The sequence below is a fragment of the Rhinolophus hipposideros genome (genome assembly GCF_964194185.1).
Source record: "Rhinolophus hipposideros genome assembly, chromosome: 4".
In the NCBI taxonomy this organism is placed as follows: domain Eukaryota; kingdom Metazoa; phylum Chordata; class Mammalia; order Chiroptera; family Rhinolophidae; genus Rhinolophus; species Rhinolophus hipposideros.
The window spans coordinates 77,650,605-77,676,662 of NC_138050.1; the positions used below are offsets into that span (position 1 = coordinate 77,650,605).

The window sequence follows — 26,058 nt, forward strand, 5'->3', positions numbered from 1 at the left end:
TCCTTTCATCTGTGAGGCTACCTATGACATTCCATTAGCTATTGTAAGGATAAATACCTTAAGAAAAACACCCCAAGAGATAGCAAAGCAGATTCACAAATTTCATTTTGGAGTTCCACGAGAGATAGATATTTATATGCTTATATGCCTCTGATCCCTATAGAGCTTCTGTGAGTACTCTGCCATGTCATTCATTTCACTGCTTTTTTTTCCAACAAGTATTTACTATGGAGATGTCGCTGTCCTTCAAGCCAAGAATCAGAAGAAAACTGTGTGTACCCTATCCTCCTCTTCTCTCCTTTATTCTCTGGCTAATAGAAGTGAGGGGAGGAATAAACAATCTTTTGAAGAAGTTTCACCTCTACATTTTGTTCTTATTTGCTTAGTAGCCTTAGGACAAATTGTCTGTTACAAAAGTAATGATGTAGAACCTTAATCAGAGCTTTTGAAATTCAAACCCGTTCTTTTTTTTTTTTTTTTAACTTGGGGAATATTGGGGAACAGTGTGTTTTTCCAGGACCCATCAGCTCCAAGTCAAGTAGTTGCCTCAATCTAGTTGTGGAGGGTGCAGCTCACTGGCCTAAGTGGGAATGGAACCCGCGACCATGATGCTATGAGCACTGTGCTCTAACCACTGGGCAAACTGGCTGCCAGAGCCCATTCTTACTGAGGGCCAGAATTTGAGCAGAGAAAAATGACCAACAACACTGAAACAACAGACATCTGGCAGTTAAATGCCCACAAGAGACACTCTCCAAAGTTTTAAAGCTACACTGTCCAATACCATAGCCACTATGGTAGCATGGGTTTTGAGCCCTTGTAATCGATCGATTGATTATAGTTTACAGGCACTAGACTTTTTGAAAAATAATATATCCTGGCTTGTTTGAACTGAGATGTACTATAAGTATAAAATACACAGTGGATTTTAAAGAGCTAGTAACAACAACAAAAAGTAAAATATCTCAATAATTTTTATATTAATTGTACATTGAAATGATACAATTTTGGATAAACAGGCTAAATAAAAGATATTACTATTATTATTTTTACTTTTTAAAAATGTGGCCACTCGAAAATTTAAAATGATATTATTTGGCTAACATATTTTTATTGGATAGTGCTTTTCTAAAATGTGGAACAAAATAAAGAACTCCAGTCTATTGCTAATAGCACAACTCCTTAGTCTTCTTACTCTGTACAGTTTTGGTATGTTTTGGACCCCTGGGGAAGTATGGAAGCACTGCTGCATGGAGTCACACAGTCAGGGAGTGCCTACTAAAGAATGGGTGATGGCTCCTCAAACTCTTCTTTTACCAGAAATACTTTGATCTTATTAAGGGGAAAATGATAGTATATCCTGATTTCAGTTTACACTAGTAGCAATTGCTGGAGTGTTTCCTCTGTGGAGGGCCAGAGTTGTAGAACACTTGGTGATAAGGTTGAAAATGATGGTGGAGCCAGTCAGTGGCAAGGCTATTAAACAAACAGGCTAAACAATTAGAATATTACCTTTCCACTAGCAATATTCAATTTATAAATCATCTTTTATTGCAGTAAAAATATACATAACATACATAACATAGAATTTACCACTTTAACCGTTTTCAAGTGTACACTTCAATGGCATTAGGTACAGACAGTCACATTGTATTGTAAACTAGCAGCACGGCCCATCTCCAAAACTTTTTCATTATCTCGCCTTTCATTTGGGGCATCACTGCTCCGCCAACAAACGGACTAATTTTGGACAAGACACTAATCCTCTGGAGGTCTCATAGGTTAGATGACACCAGCCTGTGCTTCCCAAATTTGTCACCATCACAGCACACACAGAACGTGGTACTGCGGGGTCCAGGTAAACGGAGGACGCAGCGCAGCGCAGCAAACCTGCAACCAACCGGAGGCCCTGCCCCGCGTCCCCGCACCCAGCGGGGTGGAAGCCCTTAAAGAGCGCTCCAGTCCGCAGGTTCGTTCCGGCTGACGCGCCACGGCCATCTGTTACAGAGGAGGAGCTGGGGCTCCCACTGTTTCTGAAATCAGTGGTCTTTCCCTCATTGCAAAACAAAACCTTTATTTCTAAAGAGAATTAAAGCGTAAAAAGGCACAAAAACCGCAAGCCACGTACCTACGCAAAACTCAAAACTACCGTACGATTGCAGCGTGCTCTCCGCCGATCTTACGTCTCTTCCCAGCAGGCTCCAGGAATCATCGCGAGACTTCACCAATTCTCGCGAGATTTATCGGCAGCCATCTTCTTGGGGGTGCTGGGAGCCGGGAAGACCCCCCGAATCATTCCCATTTAGCTGCCCTTCGTCTTCGCTTTCTTCACTTTTGCCTCCTCTGCGTGGCCAACAAGCACCTGGTCCTGAGGCTGAGAGAAAGTCCGGCTCTAGGCGCGTGCCGCGCTCCCGGTCCAGAAAGATTCGGTGGGGTGGAGGGCAGGGGGAGGGCCCGGGCAAACCGTTGCTGCTTCATACCGGGCCGGGGTCCGCGGAGGGGAAACTCCTGGTACCCCTTGGACTTGCAGACTGCGGCGGTCCCCGCGGAGCTGTTCACCTCTCCCGGCTCGCGGGAACCTGCCACCGGCGCCTCCCACGGCGGCCCACGCGGGCGGTGCGCGGAGGAGGGGGCGGGGGCAGCGGCGGCTGTAGCGGCCGCGACCTGGGCCGGCTGACGAGTCTGACGGGCCTCGGGGCCGCTGTGGATGGTTTCTAAAATGATCATTGAAAACTTCGAGGCACTGAAGTCCTGGCTCAGCAAGACTCTCGAGCCCATGTGAGTACCCGGGGCTGCCTCCTTGCAGGGACGGAGGGGGAGCTAGGCGACGCAGCGATGTGTGCAGTTGCCTTCAGTGCCTGCGGTGGAGGCCGGAGCGGCAAACGGAGGTCCCAGGGCTCGGTGTTTGCTTCTCTTCTCCCCTGTCGCTCCCCGTTCTGGGTGCCCGAGAGCCCGGGCCGACCTCTAGCTTATCGCTGGGTCGGTCACGGAACCTACTGTGCTCTGCTCTCTTTTCCCCGTTATATGTACACAGACCCCAACACACACACACACACGGTTGCCGAGGGTCCTCCTATCGGTTTCTTGAGTGAATCCGAGCATAATCCCCCGCCCACAGACTATTTTATTTTGTTTATTTAAACAAAGTTGAATAGCCCTCATTAGGGGTTTGGATGGTTCTAGTCTAAGCCACTTAAACGTTGCACCTAAATACTATCCCTGCAAGAAAGGCCACGTCTCCCCTGTGCTACCTGGCATGTCGGGCACCTCTCGGAACTGATTAAAGGTGTAACAGGTGCTGAGGTACTCAGTAAAATTCCCTTTTCACACCTACTCGTTAGTCCTCTTGCAGAGGAGAAAGAAAATGTGGTTTATCCATATGGAATATTTAGCAGTTTTAAGTGGGATGCTGTAGATAGAGTGTGTGTGTGTGTGTGTTGGGGGGGGTGTTCAGTTCTGGAATGTTTTAGATTGGATAACATAAGGAGTGTTTTAAGGATTTATCTTTGACTACGTGATAAAAAAATATTATGGGCAAAGTGCTTTATCAGAATTGGTTGATTTACAATAAACAACTTAAAATGTGCAGTGCGGAAAATCCACTCATTTAATACATTTATTAAGCACCTGCTAGTTACTTTGGGAGGCTTTGGGGATAGACCTTTCAAATTCCCAAGTGGACAAGACAAAATAAACATGCAAATGAGACGACTTCAGGTAATAATTAAGAGCAATGACAATTGTAATAATACAGGATTAGGTGAAAGAGTGATTAGAAGGCCTCAGGGGAAGTGACATTTGAGCAACACCTTGGGGGAAGAAGGAACCATCTGCATGAAAGTCTGGAAAAAGAATGTTTGCAGAAGGAACAGCAAGTGCAAAGGCCCTGTAGCAGAAATAATCAGGGTGTGTTCCAAGAAAAAGAAGGCAATTGTGGCTGCAAGGAAATTTGTGGTAGGGGAGAGAATGGAAGGACATGACGTTGGAGCAGTAGGCAGGGGCCAAATCATATAAGAGCGTATAGGCCATGGTCCAGAGCTAGGATTTTGTTTAAATTATAATCGGAAGACGTTAGATGATTTAGAGCCGGCAAGGACTGATTGGGTTTTGTTTTTACTCTGCCTGCTTTATGGAGATTAAGGGGGCAAGAATGGAGGAAGCAAGACTATTCTGAAGGGTATTGTAAGCAGAGAGGTAGGTTGTTTGCATTAAAGTGATAGTGGAGACAGAACTAAATATATTTTATAAGTAGAGGTGGGAGTCCTAGCTGATGGATTGCATGTGAGAGATGAGGAAAAGGGAAATCAAGGATGATGACTACAAAGTTAGCCTAAGTAACAGGGTAGATGATGGTAAAGAAAGATGGGGGAGAAGAGATTGAGGAGAGGGGGAGGGTGGTTGGATCATTATGTATAAGGTGTTACACATCTAAGTGAGGTGTCAAATAGGTATTTGGGTAAAGGAGTGTGGAACTCAGGAGGACTAGAGAAATTTGGAATCATGCAGATGGTATTTAAATCCATGGGATTGTGGGAGATTTCCTAGGAAGAATGTGTTGATAGGAAAGAGAAACGAGCCCAGGTCTGGGGTAGAAAGAAAATTGGGATGCATGTCACTAAAGAAATCTATGACCAAAGAGGCAAGTTGTCAACTTGATGGGATGCTGCAGAATGGATGAAAAAAAAGGAGAAACATAAGTTGCCTTTAGATTTGGCAAAGTAGAAGTCAATGGGGACCTTAACAAGATAATTTCACTGGAGTGGGATGGTGTAGATAGAAGCCCTATTTCAGTAGATTGGAAAGAGAGGGGGCAGCAGTGTAGTGTAGTGATTGAGAAAGAGAACTCTAGAGCCGAATGGCTGGCTTTGAATTCTTTTTCTGCCGCTTACCAGCTGTGTAATATTGGGTAAGTTACTTATTTCAGCGCCTCTGTTTCCTCATCTCTAAAATGGGGAAAATAATGAATATGTATTAAGAAAATCTTTGAACTCTGGTTTGTGATTAGCACTCAATAAGTATTAGGTGAACAGAAAACTTAAAAATAATTATGAAAAGCCTTGTTTTTAAATTACTTATAAGTTGTGCTACCATTTCCTTTTTTTCCACTAACCTAAAAGATTATTTATAGCTATTTAAGTGTGTATGCTTATTTTTCTTTAGTTTTAATAAAGTATATTCCAGGTATCATAGCCTACTCATATGACTGTAGCACTGCAGTCATTAATGTTGGAATAAATAAGGCATTACTAGTAGATTGGTCCTTTTATGACATACTTCGTTGTGGTAAAACTGAGCCCTTGTATCCAAGTTCCTGTCTTTTAATTGCATTTCAGGTGAATTCTTTTAAATAATGACTTTTAAAGCTGTTTCCAATTAAGGCCTGTGGTTTCTAATCTTGGTTTTGTGAAACTTTGAAATGTGTTGATTATCTTAAGGGATTTTTTTTTTTTTTTATGCTTTACTTTAAGCTATATAATTGCCAAATAGCACCTATTGGAGGGAGGAACATTTTACAGACCAAGGGTGAGATGTAACTCATACTTGCATAGGACTTACTTAAAAAGTGGTTTTGGACATTTTGAATGTATTCAGAAACATTTATTGAGCACTTAATGTACTCTGCTAATCAACGTGTTAGCTCTTCGGAAATAGTAGGAAACGACATGAAATGAGCCTCTTTATGTTGTTTACCATTTAGCAGGGAATACAGATGTTGAACAAATAATTACAAGACTAGTGAGTGTTAGAAAGTCCAGAATGTTGTCAAAATATATGTCTGGGAGATCAGGAAAGATTTTTCTGGCATGATTATATTTGATCTCAGCCTTTTGCTGGGGAAAAAGGATGGGAACGGAGAGCTGTAGGCTTTGAAGAACAGATTGGATAAAGGCCCTAAAAATGAAAAAAGGTGTCTTGGAGGAATTGAAGGAAATTGAAAAAAAGAGCAAGGGGAAGAATAGCATTGGATAGCTGCAAAGAGAGGAGCCAGGTCATATAACTGTGTTGAGTCATGTTAAGGACTTTGAATGTCTTTGAAGGGTAGTAGGAAGCTAGTGAAGGGTTTTAGGGCAGGGGAATTTTCAGGTTGACATTAAAAAAAAATTAGCATGATTGCAGTTTCAGCATGAAATAAAAGCTAGTAAATCTGTGTTTTATTTGATTATAAGGTCTGTGGGTATAGCAGGGTTTTTTCTTTCTGTGTTTTGTTTTTCATAAATTATTGAAAATTTAGGTGTTAATTGTCATCTTGAAATACTTAAGATTGATGTTTTGTTCTCTCAAACATTTGCTTAGTCATACTTAGTAACAATAAAATAAAATTCGATACTGGTCTTTTCCCTAACATTCAGTTTTTTTGATGTGAAGTCCTGGACAAAAATGTAAGTTTTTTTGTTTTTTGATATTCAATTTTTCTGTTTTTTAAACAGAAAAGGTTTTCTGTTATATTTTAAAACTTTTTATGAGTTTACATGCCTCTAATGGTGGTAATTGAATGAAATCATGAATTTTTTTAGCTGAAGGAAAAAAAACCACAAGAACTAATCAAACCCCTTCATTTTTCAGAAAATAAAATTGAAAGGCAGATAGACTTGATGTGCCCAGATTTTGTGAGTTCAGTAGTGAAGAACAGAACACCTAATTTTGTGCTCCTGCTGCTATATAGTGCTGTGAAGGTAGTGTTGTGTAATGGAAGGAAAATAAGTCTTGTGTCCACACAGACCAGTGTTCAAATCTTAGTTCTGCCATTTATTAACTGAGTAATCTAGGCTGATGAACCTCCCCTGTTCTTATTGATATAATAGGGAGAATTATACTTGTGTCTTTCTGTAGTTGATTGTTTCCTTCTGTAGTTGAAAGGATTGAATGAGGCATATTTTTTAGAGCCTAGCCCTTCTCTCCTTCCTTAAATAACTGATTGATTAAACACAGATAGTTTACATTATACTGCTACTGTTAATATTATCACTACCATTGCTGCTGCCACGACCGCCTAACAGTTGTATGCATTCTTAACAGCTTTCGATTACAGTTGTATGCATTCTTAACAGCTTTCGATTACTTCCAAGTGCTATGAGGTAAGTACTATTACCTCTATTTTGCAAGTGGTGATGCTGAGGCACTGAAGCACAAAGTTAACATACTTGCCCAGAGTTACACAATTAGCTGTGTAGCATGTGACTGAACAGTGATTTAAACTCAAGCTTTTTGACTGGGGAGTCATGTTTTTAATTTACTACTGCACAATACAGTGTATTCTTTCCCATTATTATATACACGTTTTTACTATTACATTTTCATAGCAGTAGCTGTTATTATTGTAAAGGAGCAAAATTCTAAAGCATCATGATTGTCATTGCTTTAGAGTTTAAGAAAGAAACCCCTTTGGGTTTTTGTAGTTTTTCCCTCTTCACCCCCACCTTTCTCACCACATTAAAATTTATTTTTGTTCCTGTTTTACAGGAAGAACTGAAAGGTGATCTTGTTATTCCTGAACTTTACTCCTGTTTCCCTCCTTTGATCTTTCCCTTTCTACAGACTCCTTTGGGCATACGTAGAATGTCAATTTTCCATTTCTTAAGGTAGAAAAACTCAGCAACAATAGTAGCAAAAACAAAGCAAAAAATAAATCATAGTTTTCTCCTAGTCACTTTCGTGCCAGCTTTCTTTTCCTTTCACTGGTAAGTCTTAAAATAATTGTCAGTCTTTAATTTTTCACTCATTTGGCCCAACCATTTACTTCTTAATGCTTTACAAAATAGTTTCTTCTTATATTCAACCAAAATTGCTTACTTCGGTATTACCAATGATTTATGTTTACGAAATGTAAAGAATTTATATAAATGTTTTATTCTTTGATCTATGTGTATAATATTAGATAATGTTGATGCTGCCTTCTTTTTTGATTATTTAAACTTTTGAGGTCTTGATTCCCTAATTCTTTGGGTCTTCTCTAATCAGTCCTATTTCCCTTAGTTCTTTTTCTTGCCTTTTAATTGTATTTTGCAAGCTCTGTTCCCATGACTTTGTCTCAGCCATTTCCACTCCTGATATCTACATTCATTCCCATGGATGGTTTCTTTTATAATCCACACCAGTGGTTCGTAAAAACTGTGTGTGTGTGTGTGTGTGTGTGTGTATTGTAGGTTCTTTGAAAGTTTCATGAAAGACTTACTTCCTTAGGATGTTGTATATACTACATATACATTTGCATTGAATTTCAGACCTTTTCCAAGAGAACCTCTCTGCATTTAATTTTCATGTATGTATGTTTGACTTGACTGCTTTTCAAAGCCTTAAGCTCTTACCTCCAATTGCTAGCTGTATATACACCTGGTTCTCTTATCTGAACTTTAAACTATGTTTCTGAAAATAAATGTTCTCTGAATTCACTTACTTCTGTTTGATTTCTCTTAATTATTCAGGTGTTGACATAAGAAGCATCCAAACCTATAGAGAATTTTTATTTTTAAGAGAGTTTATTTGATCCAGCCTGATGGCATTGCCAGGAAGCAAGATCTCAAATGCTCCTGAGAATGACAGTTTTGTAGTTTCTTTTACACATTTAGAATTAGGGAGGGAACACAAGGAAGATTAATGAAGGTAGGAGAAAGCAAGGTACAGGATAATTAGAATAATGTGCTCCCTTGAGGGTGGTTTTCCAAGAGTCTGGAAGAAAGTATTACTTCTGGTATTTCAAAGGTGTATTAACCTAGATGCACAGGAACAATGAATAGGACTTGCTTAAAAACCTTAAAAAAAGTTTTTTTTAAAAAAGAAGTTATAAGCCTGGGCTATGACTACCCTCTGTGACCTGCCCAGTTAGGAATTTATGATCAGATCATCTTGTAAGGTTATTTTCTATCACTGGGCTTGTCAGTTTTATTTCAGAACTCCCTTTTCATCCACAATTACCCCATTTGGTCATAAATCAATCTTAAGAATGCATTGATGACCAACCTTTTGGTCAGATGATGGTCTCACAGCACTAGGAACTCAGTATCGACGTCCCCTTGTTGAATCAGTGGATCATTGGCAAGGGGGCAATTCCAGAACCATGGGATGTGCGTTGAGGCCAAATTTTCCCAAAAGGGGAGGGCAGATAAATAAATGGAAGGCAGTCAGTCTTACGGCCTTCACTGTGAAAAACACTCTGGATCACTTCTATCTTTTGAACTATCATGATCTGAGTTTTTTCCATCTGTCTCATTTTTCTGTAATTCGCATCTAGTATAACATTTATATAAACCATAGAAAGTATTAAAAGTTATCTTACGAGTGTACATCTTTAGTAAACATAAATGGTTGGACTGTATAGAGAAACTTAAAGAACAAGCATAACTTATGACTAATATTAAGCAGGCAGGTAAAGACAAAATGGTTTCTGAGTTCAACATCAGTCTGTAGGTATTACACACCTTGTCAGTGTCTTGGAATAGTCGTCCGCCTCTGTTAGCAGTAACGTCTCATCCTGGAGGAGTTTTTGAAGTTGTGGCAGGAGGTGAGTGTCAGAGACAAGGGTAGATGTCCCCTCACAGGCACCTGATACGGTCCCTTCCAGTGAGATTGGAGAGAGTCTTATTTGATGTCTTTTCCCATGAACAAAACTTCCAGGTGGCAGTCAGTGATCTTTAAAGTGCTTTTCTCCTGGGAGCTCACTGTGAAGGAAGTGATTACCAATTTGGCATTTTCTTGAAGTGACTTTATCAAACCTTGGTGATTGTGTAAGATGTCTCCTTTCAATAATGTCAGCTCATAACTTCCTTCATTTAATTTAAGTCCAGCTTTAATGCTTAGTGCATGAAGGAATGCAAAAACCGAAAACGGGGATTTGCCAGAGAGCCTGGAAACCCAGACAACCAAGCGGCTGTCTTGGGTTTTCCATAGTCCTAACTAATGATTTAATTTATAAGCACTATTTACCCATACAATATTATCCCCTCTCCCCCAATTTTTTCATCACTTATTTTATAAAGCTTCCCATGCAATTCAGCATAAAAAAAACAAGTCTGATTAGTTTCAAATTTCTTTCATGAGAACACAAATCTTTTTGTGTTTTGAGGACCACAGCAGTAATTCCTACATATACTGAGATTTTAACCCTTGAAACCTCAATTTCTATTAAAAACTAAGAAGTCAAATTTATGAAGACGTTTTGTAACCTCTACAATCATATTTCAATGACATTAAAGTAAGTTATTAACATGGACTTATTTTTGTAAAACCCTGGTAAAATATTTAATATCAATAACTCAACAGACATGTCTGTTCTACTTAAGCCAACAAATTTACTAACTTTCATTTACTAAGGATTAACCTTTTATCCTGTGAACTTGAAAAATATTTGAGTTAGTTTCCGTATTTCTGAAAATTTTAGAATACCCAGTCCTTACGAGTAGATGCCTTTAAATTAATTTTCATAATGTCATCCAGAGGTAGAAAGTTCTCTCACATTTACAACATGCATAGGTAGACACACATACAAACAGTAGCAAACAGATCTTTCAGCATGAGAAAAACTGACTAGTTTGTAAGAGAACAGTTGGACCCAAATTTTAGTTTGGAGGCATTTACAATTTCTGTCTGTCCTTGACAAGTTCATTTCCAAATGACCTCGCTTTTAAAATAAGGACAGCCGTTTTTAATACTGCAAAGAGTTGGGTTGCCCCTAAACAACATCATACGTTGATCCATTTATCTAAATCTTATTTTTTAAGCTTTAGAGACCAATTAAGTATGCTTTCCATTCATTCTGTCTAATTTTATAGCTGGCTTTTTTCTAATTGTGTGTGGAAAAGATTAATTTAGAAGTGTCAAAAGGATGCTCATCTCAGCCATCGTAGTATAACGGGAGGCTGGGTGTTGTGGGACTTGCTGACCTCGGAGGCACAATCTCCCGTGTTAATTTTAAGAACTGTAGAGTCTGAACAAACTTCTAGGGAAAACGAGCTTTTCCGTGTACGTCTCCAGACAAGCAGAATGCAGTGGGTATCCCTATAGGACCGCTTCATGCCCTAGAAAAAATTTTCCTTAGGCTACCCCTCAAAGATTCTGAGTCACCCTAGAATATCCAAGCAAGGGCCAGCAAGAGCTTACCAGACTGCCAGAGCTGCAGTGCTTTCCAATGCACAGACACCTCTCTTAGAGTGAACCCATTCCAGCCCTGCTCTCCATAAAGAAAGGAACTCTCCGGGCTCCTGCTGGCTTCTCCAAGTTTGGTTGAGTTCCTGCGCCCATGCCTCGCAGTGTCCCTGCCACTGCGTATTCAGAGACCCGCAACAACTCTCTTCCCACGGGGTTGCCAGCTCGGGTTGGGGAAGCAAGTGTCCTTTCTCTTCTGGACCTAAACAGAGTTCAGTCTCTCATTTAACCAGCAAAGGGTTTGTTCAGACTCACAGTAAGCAATCCAATTAAAACGAAATTAAAAGCAACCACTTTTCCTCTCCTTTCTATGGGTTATCGCAACCCTTATCCACCGCGAGTATTTTCTACTGACAGCTCAAAGTCAGAACTTGCTATTTAAAGCAAGGAAGTCAGGGATTCAAAGGGAAAACTAACCCAAGTTCAAGTGGGGAGCTAGTGGGGCACAGTAGGCCCTTGCTGGTACCTGGCACCAGGCCCAGGTCTGTGTCCGCCAGGTGGTTCTTGGTGGGCTTCTTTGGAATCTTGCCAACTATGCCAAATAAATGTTGATGTAAGAAACTTCCAATTTTTATGTGTTTATTCGAGCCCAAACTGATGACATATACGCAGAGCAAGATCTCAAATGCTCCTGAAAATAACACTTTCGCAGTTTCTTTTCTTAATTTGGAATTGGGGGGTGGGGGGACATAAGGAAGGTTACATAAAGGTAGGCAAAAACAAGGTATAGGATGGTTAATAACATTATGTGCTCCCTTGAGGGTGGTTATACCTTCCAAGGGTCTGGAAAAGATGATTACTGATGGCATTTTAGGGGTGTATTCACCTATATGCACAAGAGCAATGGACAGGGCACACTTAAAAACCTTGTACTAAAGAATATATGTCTGGCACGTGACTCCCCATCATGACCTGCCCAGTTAGGAATTTATGACCAGTTCATCCTGTGAGGTTCCTTTTTGTCACTGGACTTACCAGATTTATTACATAACCCTGTCTTTTGTCCACATAATGCTTGATATTTTATTTTTTGACTTCTCCCTTCATTTCTTCCCCCCATGTAGTTAATCATTTGATTCTGTCCCGCTTAATAATTCTTTGTAAGGATATTGCTCAGTAGGGGTCCTTTAGCTAAACCATTGCAGTTTGTTTCCTAACAAACTTGCTATATCTAGCCCTTTGTCCCAGTTTGATCATGAATGCCCAATCTTGTTTATATCCTATTGTTTGATCAAAACCTTTAGCTCTCTTCAATAAATTGCATACTTTTTAACTTGGCTTTTGGAATTCTAATGATCTGCTTTAAATGAGCTTTCCATCTTATATCTTCCTATTTTTTACACGAGTTAATGTCAACAAAGCCAGTTTTTTCATTGTGATTCTACATCATGTTGCTTCTACTGTCCCTTTCCTTTCAACTTGTAAATAGTAGATGGCATTCATTGAGAGCCTAATATATGCCAGCATTGTGCATGCATCGTGTGTGAGGTAGGTTTTGTTATCGCAGTTTTAAAGATGAGGAAATTGAGTCCTCGGAAGACTAAGTAATATAATTCATTCATAGCTAATAAATGATGGAGACAGGATTCAAAACAAGACATTTCTATCCCAGAGCCTTCTTGTGCATTACGATGTCTTGCTTTTCTCCATTTCCTTTATATATGTTGAACTCAAAGGTCAGGTTGGATTCCAGTTCTTCCAGAAAGCTGTTTATGGTCCATCCTGCCCAAAGCAGTGGCTCATTCTCTGCCAGCATTAGTTTGCATCACCCATGACACGCAGCACTTGCACACTTATTTAGTAGTTAATTCTTACTTGTTTTAGCTTTATCATTAGAGTCTAAGGTCCTTCCTTGAAAATAGACTCCAAAACTTAAGACTTAACTGTGTTCGTGTTCTGTGCAGCACCCAGCACGATGCCTTGTGTGTGGTATACACCCGAGTGTAAAATGCGTTAGTTGAAATTTTTCTCTTGTGTACCCATGGCCTAAGTAAAGGGAAGAGGCATATGACGTGCACCATATTTTACCTGGAATTTTATTTCAGAGAAGCAAATATGTGAATGAATGAAAGATTTTCTAATATTACTCATTCAAGTATTGTTGGCTGCTGCTATGTTGAAGATTGCTGACCTCCATGGCGTTACACAGAAAACACAAAATCTGATGAGTTTTACAGTTGGTAGAAGAGTTTTCCTGTAATTAGTTATTGGCTAAATTATTTTTCATTATTCTCTTTACCCCCTTAATGTCTGTCGAGTTGATGTTCATTACCTCATTTCACTGCTGCAGCCTTACTTGGCTTTTCCATCTGAATGCTGAGTAGTTAAAATGAATTTACCATTTTCTGTGTTTTAGCACCACCTTATCTTTGCCTTATAGTACTTCTCAAATAAAATTATTTTATCTGTATAAATCAATAGAAAGGGATAGTATTATGAGAAAAAAGAAAAATAAGATATGCCAGTGTTTGTTGTGTACACATTGAGAATGACTAAGTTAAACTTGAGCTAAATGGCTTTTAGGAGGTTTTTTTTTTTTTTTTTTTTTTTTGCCTTCCTCCTGCTTCCTTAGTCCCAGAGAATAAAGGAAAAGAGAAATGAGTGGTTGGTAAACCCTTTCTACCATACTTACTCCCCTCCGCCCCCCGCTACCTTATTTCTGTGGAAAAATTCTTTTTAGTCCATTTCTGGAACAGGTGAGTTATTTTTAACTTGAGGTCATATTTACTATTTTCTGGGTGTATGAAATAAAGGAATACATTTGAGATCTGTTAGTGATTCTTCCTGAGATATTTTACCAACGTACAACCAAATATGTTTATGCATTCTTTCTCCTTTTTACTTAATTGGTATTAGGCTTGCTCTTCTTGTTTTTTTTAAGGCTACCTATTATTTTAGTGTAAAGGATATACCATAATTATTTAATCGTCCTTTATTGATAAATTGGACAAATAGTAGTATGGTGTATATCTTTACCACATATAATTAACATAAACAGATTAGTTGGATATGTATTGACATGTTATATACACCTGTATAATCACCACATAAAACGAAATCTGGAACATTCTCTGGAATGTTCTTGTACCCCTTTCTAGGTTTTACTTTCCCTCCCCAACAAAGGCAACCACATTCTAACTTTGGCATTTATGCATATGGCTGCTATAAATATTCTTATTTAGTCTTTGTGGAAATATTTTCTTTCTTGTAGGTGAACACCTACGAGAGTAATTGCTAGGTCATAGGGTTGATTTATTTATTTTTTGAACTGACAGTTTAATTCTCTCTATGGTTTTAATTTGGCATTTTCTTGATGACTAATGCTATTGAGGACCTGTTTGTGTGCTTTATTGCTTATCGTGTCTTTCATAAAGTGTTTACATCTTATTTTCAAAATTGGGCTGTCTTTTAATGATGATTTGTAGTTCTTTATGTATTTATAACCAATATATGTGCTATAAATATTTTTTCCCCACTGTGTGGCTTGTATATAATGATGTCTTTTTGTGAGCAGAAATTTTTAATTTTTTTAAGTCCAATTTATTTTTCTTTTATGGGTAGTGCTTTCATGTCCAAGAAACTTGTCTCCTCCAAGATCATGAAGGTACTCTGTGTTCTAGAAATGTTCTGGCTCTGGGTTTTATGTTTAGGTCTATTTGTCATCTCTGATGAATTTTTTAAAAATGTATATGGAATGACATAGGGCTAATGCTTCTTTTTTTCCTTTAATATGGATATCACCAATTTTTCCAGAAATATTTATTAAAAATACTTTCTTTACCCATCGGATCACTTTGCATCTTGGTTTAAAAATCACTTAACTGTATGTATGTGAGTCTGTTTCTGGATTGTGTGTTGGTACATTCTGTTGGTTATACTACATTGTCTAAAGCTAACTAACTTTATAATAAGTATTGATATCAGTTTATGTAAGTTCTCCAAGTTTGTCATTTTTAAAGATTGTCTTGGTTAGCAGAATTCTTGCATTTCTCTATAAAGGTGAGGCTCACCCTGTCAATTTCACACACTAAAGCCTGTGTGATTGTTGATAGGGGTTTTGTTGAATGTAGAAATCATTCAACAAAATTTTAGAAGGAAGAATATATTTAGTTTTTCAGTCCATGAATGTGGTATATCTCTCCAGTTATTTAAGTCTTCTTTAATTTCTGGTAGCAGTGTTGGTAGTTTTCTGTGTGAGGGCCTAAATCTTTTGTTTTTTCCCTTGGATATGTGATGTTTTGTAAGACTATTTTAAAATTTAATTTTCCCATTTTTGTTGTTTCGTATATAGAAATATAACTGATAATTACGTATTGACCTTATATTCTGCAACTTTACTAAGTACACTTATTAATTCTAGTAGTTACAGATTCTTTGATGTTTTCTTATACTAGTCATGTCATTTATGAATTATGATAGTTTTACTTGTGTGATTTTTTTTTTTTAATGCCTTCATTTCTTATTACACTGGCTGGGAACTATAGTACAAGTTAAATTGAAGTGATAAGAATGGAAATCCTTGTTTTGTTCCTAGTCTTATGAGAAAAATTAAATGTTTCAGTATTAAATGATTTTTTATAACTGCCTTTTACCAGGTTGAGAAAATTCCCTTGTATTCTTAATTTGCTGAGTGTTTTTGTCATGAAAAGGTGATGAATTTTGTCAATTTTTTTTCTACATTTATTGAGATCATCATAGGGGTTTTCTCTTTTTCTGTTAATATTGTATATTATATGGATTGGTTTTCAGGTGTTAAACCAGCCTTGTATTCCTGAGATTAATCCTGCTTGATCATGACATTTGGTCCTTTTTATAAGTATTGCAGAATTTGGTTTGCTAATATTTGATAGGAATATTTGCTTCTGTTTATGAGGATTATCTATATTTTTCTTGTATTGTCTTTGTCTAGTTTTGGAATTAAAGTTATGCTGGCCTTATTAAAGAAAGTGGGGAAATACTCTGTTCGTTTTTCTGAAACTTGATTTAGGATTAGTATTATTTTTCTCTTAAAATGTTTGAAAAACTTCACTGATGAAACCATCTGAGACTGAAGGTTTCATTGTGGGATTGATTTTTTTTTTTTATTACAAAATCAGTTTCTTTAATAGGTAAAGGGCTATCTAAATATTCTATTTCCTTTGTCACTTTTGACAGTTTATGTTTTTCAAGGATTTTTCTCACATTTAAATTACCAAATTTATTGATATAAAGTGTGCATTGTTGCCGCCTTATGTAATGCCTATAGGCTCTGTTGTGCTCCCCCTCCCCTTTTAAAACTTATGCCTGATGTTGGTAATTTTACTCTTTTATTATTTTGATCAATTTTGCTAGTAATGTGACTTTATCTTTTCCAAGAACAATGTTCATTGTTTTCTATTTCAATTATTTTATTACTTCCTTTTTTCCTACCTACTTGGAATTTAATTCAGTTGCTTATCTCCTCTTTGTTAAGATGGAGTCTAGGTCATTGGTTTTATACCTTTCTTTCAGCTGTTTTATGTTTTATTCCTGCTGTCCTCTTTTGATTCTGGTGAGAAATCAGCTGTCATCTGAGCCTGTTTTCCTGTATGTATGTCTTTTTGTCTCACTGACTACTTTTAAGATTTGATTCTTTTTATTTGATCAGCAGTTTGACTATGATATGCTTAGGGTTGTATGTATGTAGGGTGGGTGTACACAGGTATGTGCTTTTTATGTGCTTTATCCTGCTTGGTTTTGCCAGTTTAGATCTTTGTTTTGATGTCTCATCAGTTTTCAGAAGTCCTTGGTCATTATGTCTTCAAACATTTTTTTCCTGCCTCATTTTTCTTCTTTTTCTGAGACTTTAGCTACTTGTATGTTAGATTGTGTGATTTGTCCCACACATCTCAGATGGTTTTAAAAATTACTTCTGTCCATTTGCTTTTGGTTTGGATTTTTTCTGTTTTCCTGTCTTCAAGTTTACTGGTTTTTTCCCCTCTAAGGAGTCCCGTCTGCTGAAGTAGAATTCTTTCTTTCTGATACCGTATTTTTCATTTCTAGGTTTTTTTCATCTGGCTCTTTGTAATAGTTTGTGTGTATTAGCTGAAATTCCCTATTTCCTTATGCATGTTGTCCATATGTTTTAATAAATTCTTTAGCATTATTATCATAGTTTTTAAAAGTCCTTGTCAAATAATTCTATAACCTGGGCCATTTTTGGGTAGGCTTCCATTGACTGTTTCTTCTCATATGGATCACATTTTCTTACTATTTTGTGTTCCTTGTTATTTGATCTTATGCTGAACATTTTGTAAAAGAACACTGAGGTGGAGACCAAAGTAAGTAAATTTATCTTCATTAAGGGGCATGCCCTTTCTTTTGTTAGGCCACTACAATGGAAGCTAAGTCAATTGCTCTGTAGTTGACCTGGTTCTGGGCTTTGTAAGAACTTTACTTTGATTCAGTTCACCATTGGCTTCTAAAGTTTTGAGGGCAGGATCAGGATTTTGCTTTCATGGGGCATGGAATCTGAGCAATAAGAAGATTCTGGATACCTGCCTGCACTTTACCTTCAGCTTTTGGAACTTGGTGAATGATCATTTTCTGCTTTACAGCCCTGGTTTTTTGAGTTGCTGAGATCTCTTTGTTCTGAGGAGATCTCTTTAGTCCCACCTCCGCTTTAATTACATGTGTAGCTATTTTCTAGCATTGTTGCTTTGTTGTTCCTCTTCTTGTCTTTTGTAGGGCAATCACCCAATGTTCTGTGAAGGCTTGGAATGCCTGGAAGTTTTGCTCAGCCCTCCTGCTCCACTCCCAGACTTTGCTGGTTGAAAGTTGGGGGTGCTTTGGCAGATCTCTTCTAGTTTTCCTTCTCTGCCTCCAGAACTACACCTGACTTTTTGGTGAGGGTTGATGAGTGGTTGTAGACACACTATGTAGCTGAAAGGCCTTGGGATTCTAATCTGTCTTGGTAATCCATATATGACTGTTAAAAGATGATGAGAAAGTTTTCTTTTTCCCTCCATTGGTGGCAGATTTCTTCTTGTCTTTCCACGAGAGATAAGAGTAATCATGGTTTCTTTTCTCTTATAAAGGGCTTGTCACCTCTGGTGTTTAGTTACCCTATTTCTGCTCCAAAAGACGCATTAGAGCTGATGGTCCGGCTAGGTCTTATTTTTGGGGAAACAGTAGTTCTTTTGTTTTCTTGTGTCCTCATCTCGTTGAGCTTTAAAAATACCATAATTTTGCAGCTTAACTGGTTTGTTTTTTGTTGTTAGGATAAGAGCATTGGTCTCTTGTGATTTCCCACATCTAACCAGAAGTGGAACTCCTAATGTAGTCCCCTCCCCTTCATCTGCCTCCACCCCAACTCTGGGTCAAGCTGTTCTTTCTCAGTCTAGTAGTGTAGGGCGCAGCTCCCTGGCCCCTGCTGGTATTAGGAGCCTTGCACTCCCCGCAGCTCGATCATCTCACGGCAGCTCTCGCTGGCTGCCAGCCGCTTACTGTCACGCACGCTGTCGGCTGCTCATGGTGGCACATGGTAGCCCATGGTAGCCCACAGCAGACCGCAGCAGCACTCACCAACCACCTCTGGCTGCTCACGGCAGCCCAGCTCCAGGGAGAGCTTTTGTTCACAATCTTAGCTGTGGAGGGTGCAGTTTGCTGGCCCAGTTTGCTGGTCGTGGGAATTGAACCGTTGACCTTGGTGTTAGGAGCACGGCGCTCCAACCACCTGAGCCACCGGGTTGGCCCACGGCCCACCCCAATGTAGTTTTAACATGCATTTGTCTTATAGATTTGGCAATTTTTATTATGTGTAACAGAATGTATAGGTATATAGTTTTTGTGGGTTTTTTTCTGTTAATTTTTCATACTCTGTTTAGTTTTCTGTTGCATTATTGGTTTCTTAAAAGGTTGAGTGCTCGCTTTGGTTGCACCTATACTAGAAAAGGTTGATTGATTTGTAGGTACTTTTCGTATGTTAAGAAAACTGATGTGGGCAGCAGCTCTTTCCCCATACGACATTTATGTTTTGATTCTGCTTAGGGTAATTTTTTAAATATAGAAATATTTTATGCAGTTAGATTTATCCTTTCTTTCATGGTGTGCGGGTTTTGTATCATAGTCGTGGAAGAAAAACCTTCCCCATTCTGAGATGAAGATACTGGTAATAATGACAAAGCCGCAGTAACCATCACATAGAGCTCACTGTGTGGCCACGTGTTGATGGATTTAACACGGTAAGCCCATGAGCCAGAGATTGAACCAAGTCACTCTCTGTCTTCATCCATGTCTCATCCATGTCCTTTATGATCTTATTTTTAACACTTAAAACTTCTATCTACCTGAAATGGATAATGTTTGAGTGTCACGCATGAAGTATGGATCTAGCTTTATCAGCTTCTTTTTATTCAGGTATACACAGTTAACCCTACACAATTGCTCCATAATCCATATTTTCCTAATCATTTGAGATGTCGCCTTAATTACATACTAAATTATTAAACATATTTGGGTTTATTCTACAATTTTTATATATTAGATTGATCTATGTCTATTAGACTACACTCTCAATTTTTGGTGATTTATAATTCCTAGTAAGGTTAGTCCCCAGTCAGTAATATTTGTTTTCAGCATTTTCCTAGTTGATTTTGCTTGATTCTCCTCCCCTTACAACATTTTATAATGAAAAATTTCAAATATACAGGAAAGTTGAAGGAATCTAAGTGACATATCACTTAGATTCTGCCATTAACATTTTAGTGTACTTATCACTTTCCTCCTTTGATGTATTTCAAAGTAAATTGCATATATCTGACAATTAAGTTACAAACTCATCCTAGAAAAAGTGCCACATGCCTCATTGCTGAATATCACTATGGTCGCATTTGAAGTACTCCCCTTGGGAAGCTATGCACCAACGCCAGTGCCTAGTCCTCCCTTCAAAGCAATTTTGGAACTCTTTTTCTGGAATGGTTATCAAAGCTGTCATCAGATGATGATGTCCTGAATGTCATCAAAATGTCTTCCTTTCAGTATTTCCTTTATCTTCTGGTAAAGAAAGATGGCATTGGGGGCCAGATCAGGTGAGTAGGGAGGATGTTCCAATACAGTTATTTGTTTAGTGACTAAAAACTCCCTCACAGACAGTGCCGTGTGAGCTGGTGCATTGTCGTGATGCAAGAGCCATGAATTGTTAGCAAAAAGTTCAGGTCGTCTAACCTTTTCATGCAGCTTTTTCAGTACTTCCTAATAGTAAACTTGGTTAACTGTTTCTCCAGTTGGTACAAATTCATAATGAATAATCTCTCTGACATCAAAAAAGGTTAGCAACATTATTGCAACAAGTATGTGAACTTATTTGCCAGACCTTGTATGTATGAGGGCCATCTCAGCAGTCAAGCTATAGGAGGAAAAGGCAACTAGGAAGGACTTGTCAAAATACTGGAGACATATTTATTGACTTTTTTTTATATCTGTGACAGAATTTTGAACTTGAACTTTTATATTTGTCGTAATTGGGTTGGACCTAACTTGAGCATTGTTTTGTGACTTTTAGTTGATATGCCCTGTGATTTAGTATGCTCTTATATAATGTGATAATTAGTACACTCTTCTTAACACCTTGTGGTTGGATCTGGGGAAAACGTAGGTGTGGTTACCTAGAATCCCTATGGGGGAAACAGACAAGCATACCAATGGTAACAATTTAACAGTGGTAGAAATATGTACAGATTTGTCTGCCAGTGTAGGAGAAATAGATTAAATGTTTCTACTTAGTAGAATTAGTTATTATTTATCCCTCCCAAAGGTTCAAAATTTGCTCATGAGTGTCAGGAAGGGGGATTTTATAGCTTTTGGGAAAGACCTAGAGGAAAAACAAAATTATTACATATTTAATTATTTCTAAGTTCAGTTAACTAAAAGTTCCTAGGAATAAGAGGAGGGGAGGGAGTGCAATGATGGTGAAAGCTTAGCCTTTATACCTAAAAATGACACTTTTTTTTTCCAGATCATATGGCTCAGTGACTTTGTTTTAAAAATTGAGAAAACTGAAGCCTAGGGAAATAAAATACTAACCCAGGATTACCTACTAATGAATAGAGTAAGATAACACCAGACTAGAAATCTGAAAACCCTGGATTTTTGGAGTTCAGACCAGTATTTTTCTTAAAAAAAAAAAAAAAAAATCCCACAAAAAACAATACTAGACTGCTTCAAGGAAAGGCTGACAGTTTGGCTTTAGAGGACAACTAGATTTGAAAGGGAATAGTACTTAAAAGATAGTAACCAGATTTTAATGTCTGTTCTGAAGGGGGTGAGGGGGAGGTAAGACATCTTACAACTTTTGAATTTTACTGTATTTCATTCTTCAGTAATCTGTAACTAAGTAGAATGTGAATCCACATGTAACTGAAGGGGGTGACCTTCGGAAGGCAGGATTCTGTCCCAGAGAACTCAGCTATGATTGGGAATTTAAAACATGCTGAATGTGGAGTTGTGCTGTGGGCTGCCATGTCAGCATTTCATGTGCTGTTCCACTTTTCTTTTAAGAGAGAGTTCTGTGGCACGACCATACCTGTCTGTGCTGTTTGCCATTTGGGCTATGCTCTTTACTCTAAAGAGCATAGAGTTTACAATCTGATTATTGGGTTTTACCTTTAAGAAGATGAAAATTGACTTTGTCTTTGAATTAGACATTTAATTAAAATCTTCAAAGTTTTTAAAACAGTGGTTCTCAAGTGTGGTGTAAGGATTTCTGGACTTCCTCTTGAGACTTTCATATTTCACTGGGCCTATGAAGTCCCTACTTTTCCAACTCTATATCTGTGAGAGACCAGATTTCTTCATATATTTCAACCAAAACAGCATATCACAACTGATTGAATGTAAAAGTAAATATTAGAATCATCTGTCTTCTAAGCCAGACATGATATTTGCAAAAAATGTGAAACGTCAGTCTTCTCACTAAAATTTATTTTCTTGTGGAAATACAGTTATTTTTTTCATTAAAAAATGGAGTATTTCGTCTCCAGTGAGGTTGTTGGTCATGGAACTCTGCCCATCCTTGCCTTGCAGTGGATGTGGCCCACTCTGGGGAACACAGATCATTTTCAAGGACTAGTATCATGCATGGGGAGGGAAGGGCAGGCCCCTTTCTCTGACTTCTCTAGCGGCCAGAATAGTGTACTTGTAAGGCTGGAACTACTGTGGGCCATCTTTATTGCCACATGGAGAGGGCCTGCCTGAAAATGAAGCAAATTCCAGGGGAAGCAGAATGGAAAAGCGGGGGTCCTGATGTCATCATGTAAACTCCTGGATCCAGCTGTGCCTAAAGTTAGCCCCACCATTCGACTTCCCATTTATTTGTAGCAATAATTTTCTCCATTTGATTACCCCCTCAATCAAAGTTGTAATGAGTTTATTATTTTTAACTATTTTAAAATTTCCCAATTTTATTTCTTAATATGATAAATATTGACAGATATAACCCTTTTAAATAAAAGTTCTTCGGAGTTCTTCATAATTTTTAAAGTGTAAGGGATACTGAGACCAAAAAGTTTGAGAACCACTGTTCTCAAAGTAAGAAAGAATCACTGCTAGTATTTCCTGCGGTAATGATATAGGGAGATGAAGGAACTGACTGAAGAGTTTGCAGTGTTATATGTATTGTGGTAAGGTTTTTTTTTTTTTTTTTTTTTTTAGTGATAAGTGGTTTGCATGATGCTCATGGATGGATCATGTTTAGATATGCTTATTTTGTGGTGGTGATTTTTGTAGAATGAAGTGGGTGTGGTAATTCTCAGTGAGTGACCTTTGCTGTAACTGCTACATACAATCTATTTTTATCTCCTTATTTGAATTGAATGAAGCTCTATTGCTGTAATCTATTTTTACCTCCTTATTTGAGTTGAATGAAGTTATATAATAAACTACAGCAACTGAATTTTTCAATGTATATATTAAATTTTTTGCAATGCAGCTTGGATTTTTAAAAGAATAATTCTAAGTACAGAAAAATAGAGCCATGGCTGATGCAAATTAGATATTTTTCTTGACTATAAAGTAAAAATTTGGTAGGAACAGATGTGGGTGTATATGCCTGTTCTAAAGTTACTGAGTTAACATATTTAATTTTAAATTCCCACTGCCACCTCCAGCTCCTCCTTCTTAAGATTACTGAAAATGGAAGCTTGGGTTAAATTTCATCAGTTATCTTCCACTGAATTTTAAGCCTCTAAGAAACTTGAGCAAAACAAAACTAATTTCTGGTTTTGTTTTGTTTTTTTACCATTAATCTCTCTTTTTAATTTTGCCATTAGACAAGTTGAATATAAAGGTAATTTGAAAGGAGAAACAAGATTAGCCAAAAATACTAAAAATAAAAAATAAAAATTGGGGGTTGGAAACATGCCTTCTGTAATTAAAACTTCTTTTTGAAATATTGTAGTGTTACCTTTTTTCACTTTAATGTCTCATTACTTTTTTGGAAGTTCTAAATTAAAAAATAAAAACTAATAGTATGAGTGTGTTAGGAGTAGTAATTAGAGCCTTTATATTACGGCAGATTTGATTCATGTTATTTTAAGTATGACTTAAGAAAATTCACTTCTTTGGGGAGACGTTCTTATAAGTACTCTGGTTAGAATCATGCTTTGTTGGCAGATTGTATTTTTGCTGGGTTAAGTGCTTATGAAATAAAGAAGCAGTGGGAATTTGGCTTTTTTCCTAAGGTGGGAATGATGTTTGTCATTTTTAGTAGTATTTCTTTGTCCTTAAACATTTTAAAAATGTTTGTTTTTCTTTTTGGTCTCTCTGATCTGAAAGATTTCAGCCCCACTTTTCTTTCACACATTTTCAGAATGCTAGCAGTATAGCAGAAGGAGAATAAAGTCTAGCTCTGACAAGATAATATATCACTCAAATCACAAATCTATTTTTCAGCAGTGGCAACTGGTGTAGTAAAGTACCTAATGAACAATCTTGGTTTGCCGTGGATACTGTTTAAAAAATAATGTCTTACTATGAGAATGTAATTTTCTTTTAGGTAATTTAGACATCTTATGTCATTAATTTTGCATGGCAGATTATCATTGCTAGGTGTTCAGGTTGACGTAGCATTGGCACTTGAGACAAATAGAAAAGAGAACACATATTTTGCTTTTCCCTGATCCATAACATTTGGGTATATTATTAAACATTAGTGGTTCAGATGATTTTTTAGTAGGCTATAATTTGCAAGTTACACACCTTTTTTTGTTTTCAAAAATATTGAAAGAAAAAATGAAATGACTTCTTACAGGACTTAAAAAATATTGCCTCTTGAATACAAACTTACCTGTTTTGCTTTTAAATGTGAAATTATAAACCTTATAGGATATAATTTGCATTCTAGCAAATTTTGAAAAGTAAGCTATCTGCCTTTCAGACTGTCTGATGCATTTAAAATTTTTGCGTATGTTAGTTGATTTGATTTTATTGGTTCTTGATTTGATTCAAATTGCTTCCTGTAGAAGTTGTTTGAGCAAAAATTATTCAGGAAATCTATCTTTTTGTTTTATAAAACTGTAGTCCTTAGACCATATTAATTATAAAAATCACGAAGGTCTTTCTCCAGATTTTTAGCTGCTAACATTTTAATCCATTTTTAAAGTGTTCTGTTTAAAAAACAGTGGAGTGGGAATGGAACAGATTTGGTGTTTAGTAATGTAAATAAAGTAAGTTACATCATTAGGCCATTATTGGAAATTCACCACAACAATCAAACAATATTGAATCAAATTATAATATTGGGTGACTCAGTGTAGAGTCTCTGAATTTGTTTATTAATAGCAATTTCAGTAAAGCAGTATATAACACAGTGATAATGTTATGTATCACAGTGATTTCCAGTAAACTGAAATATGTTTAGCTTGATGTCTACTTAGGTTATTGTTTAGTTGATTGTGCTTATTTAAGTTACCTAACATGAATAAGTATTATTTCATGGTCTCTCATGGAGTTTTACTAGATTGCAAATTATATCTATAGACAAATACATCAAGAGGTTATCGTCCCATTTCTTCTTCATGCTTATTTCACAGCACATCTAAGTATTTCTGTGCTCTTTATAACATGAAAGTATTAATTTTGCATGTTATTTTGTCTATTTAAAAGTTCATTGGTATAAGTATTTGAAGTAAATTTCAAAGAAAAAGTTTTTTTAAAATCTCATGTACCATTGAAATGGATTTTTTTTTTAACTTTTGTGTAATCTTTTAATAAATAACTGAAATTATTTTTTGAATGGTCCAATATGAGCTTTGTCCTAGTGGTTTACACACAACATCTATTATTTTTAGATAAAATTGAGGAGTTATTAGTTGGAATAAGTTGGTTGAGGTTCCTGATTAAATTGAGGTGTAATTGCCTCATGTCCATTCTCTGAGAAGCAACAATCAGGTACCAGGTTTTTGATGAACTTGAGGTTCAAGTGTATCTGCCGAAGAAGATCCCTGAATTACAGCAGCGTATCACTTTTGAATGGAACAATACATGGAGTAGGTGACTTAAAACATGGCAGTGTTTTCCATATGATTCCAGAGTAATAGAAATAGTAGCAGTAACCATAACGTGGCTTTATTGTGGTGTGTCCATTCAGAGCATACTGTCTGCTAGGATTTTGTCACAGGGGCTTAAAATCCAGAGACTTAAAGCAAAACAAGAACAACCTAATTGATGCATTCACTAGAAAGTGTCCATACTCTTGCTACAACTATAAGAGAAATGGAGCAAAGAAATCGTAACACATGGTGCTTACACATACATATAATGTAACCGCAGGTTGCAGGTAAAGCAGAGGAAAAATCTTTTGTAACAGCTTCTAGTTAATCTTTTGTTACCACTGATGTTACAGATATCGAAACGGGGTCTAAGACTACTTACATCGATGACAAATAAAACCAATGACCCCGACAT

The 26,058-nt window shown here is 37.3% G+C and overlaps 1 protein-coding gene and 1 long non-coding RNA gene across 13 annotated transcripts in view; one reads left to right on the plus strand and one right to left on the minus strand.

The window, feature by feature from the left end:
- The window catches only part of LOC308496377, a 35,177-nt gene extending 32,974 nt beyond the window's left edge, over positions 1-2,203 (minus strand). The window contains exon 1 of one of the 2 annotated variants that reach the window (XR_013993176.1): positions 2,129-2,203. This is a non-coding gene — a long non-coding RNA (uncharacterized lncRNA). The remainder of the gene's footprint in view (positions 1-2,128) is intronic. The other variant, XR_013993177.1, reaches the window with a different exon arrangement.
- A 23-nt stretch (positions 2,204-2,226) lies between these two features.
- Positions 2,227-26,058, plus strand: part of RBM26 (RNA binding motif protein 26) — a 79,933-nt gene continuing 56,101 nt past the window's right edge. For 6 of the 11 annotated variants that reach the window (XM_081045555.1, XM_081045556.1, XM_081045554.1 and 3 more), the window contains exon 1: positions 2,565-2,778. In XM_081045555.1, the coding sequence (XP_080901681.1) occupies positions 2,708-2,778 (71 nt within the window). In that variant the 5' untranslated portion in view covers positions 2,565-2,707. Of the gene's footprint in view, positions 2,779-26,058 lie in introns of all 11 variants that reach the window. The other 5 variants (XM_081045563.1, XM_081045564.1, XM_081045559.1 and 2 more) reach the window with 3 other exon arrangements.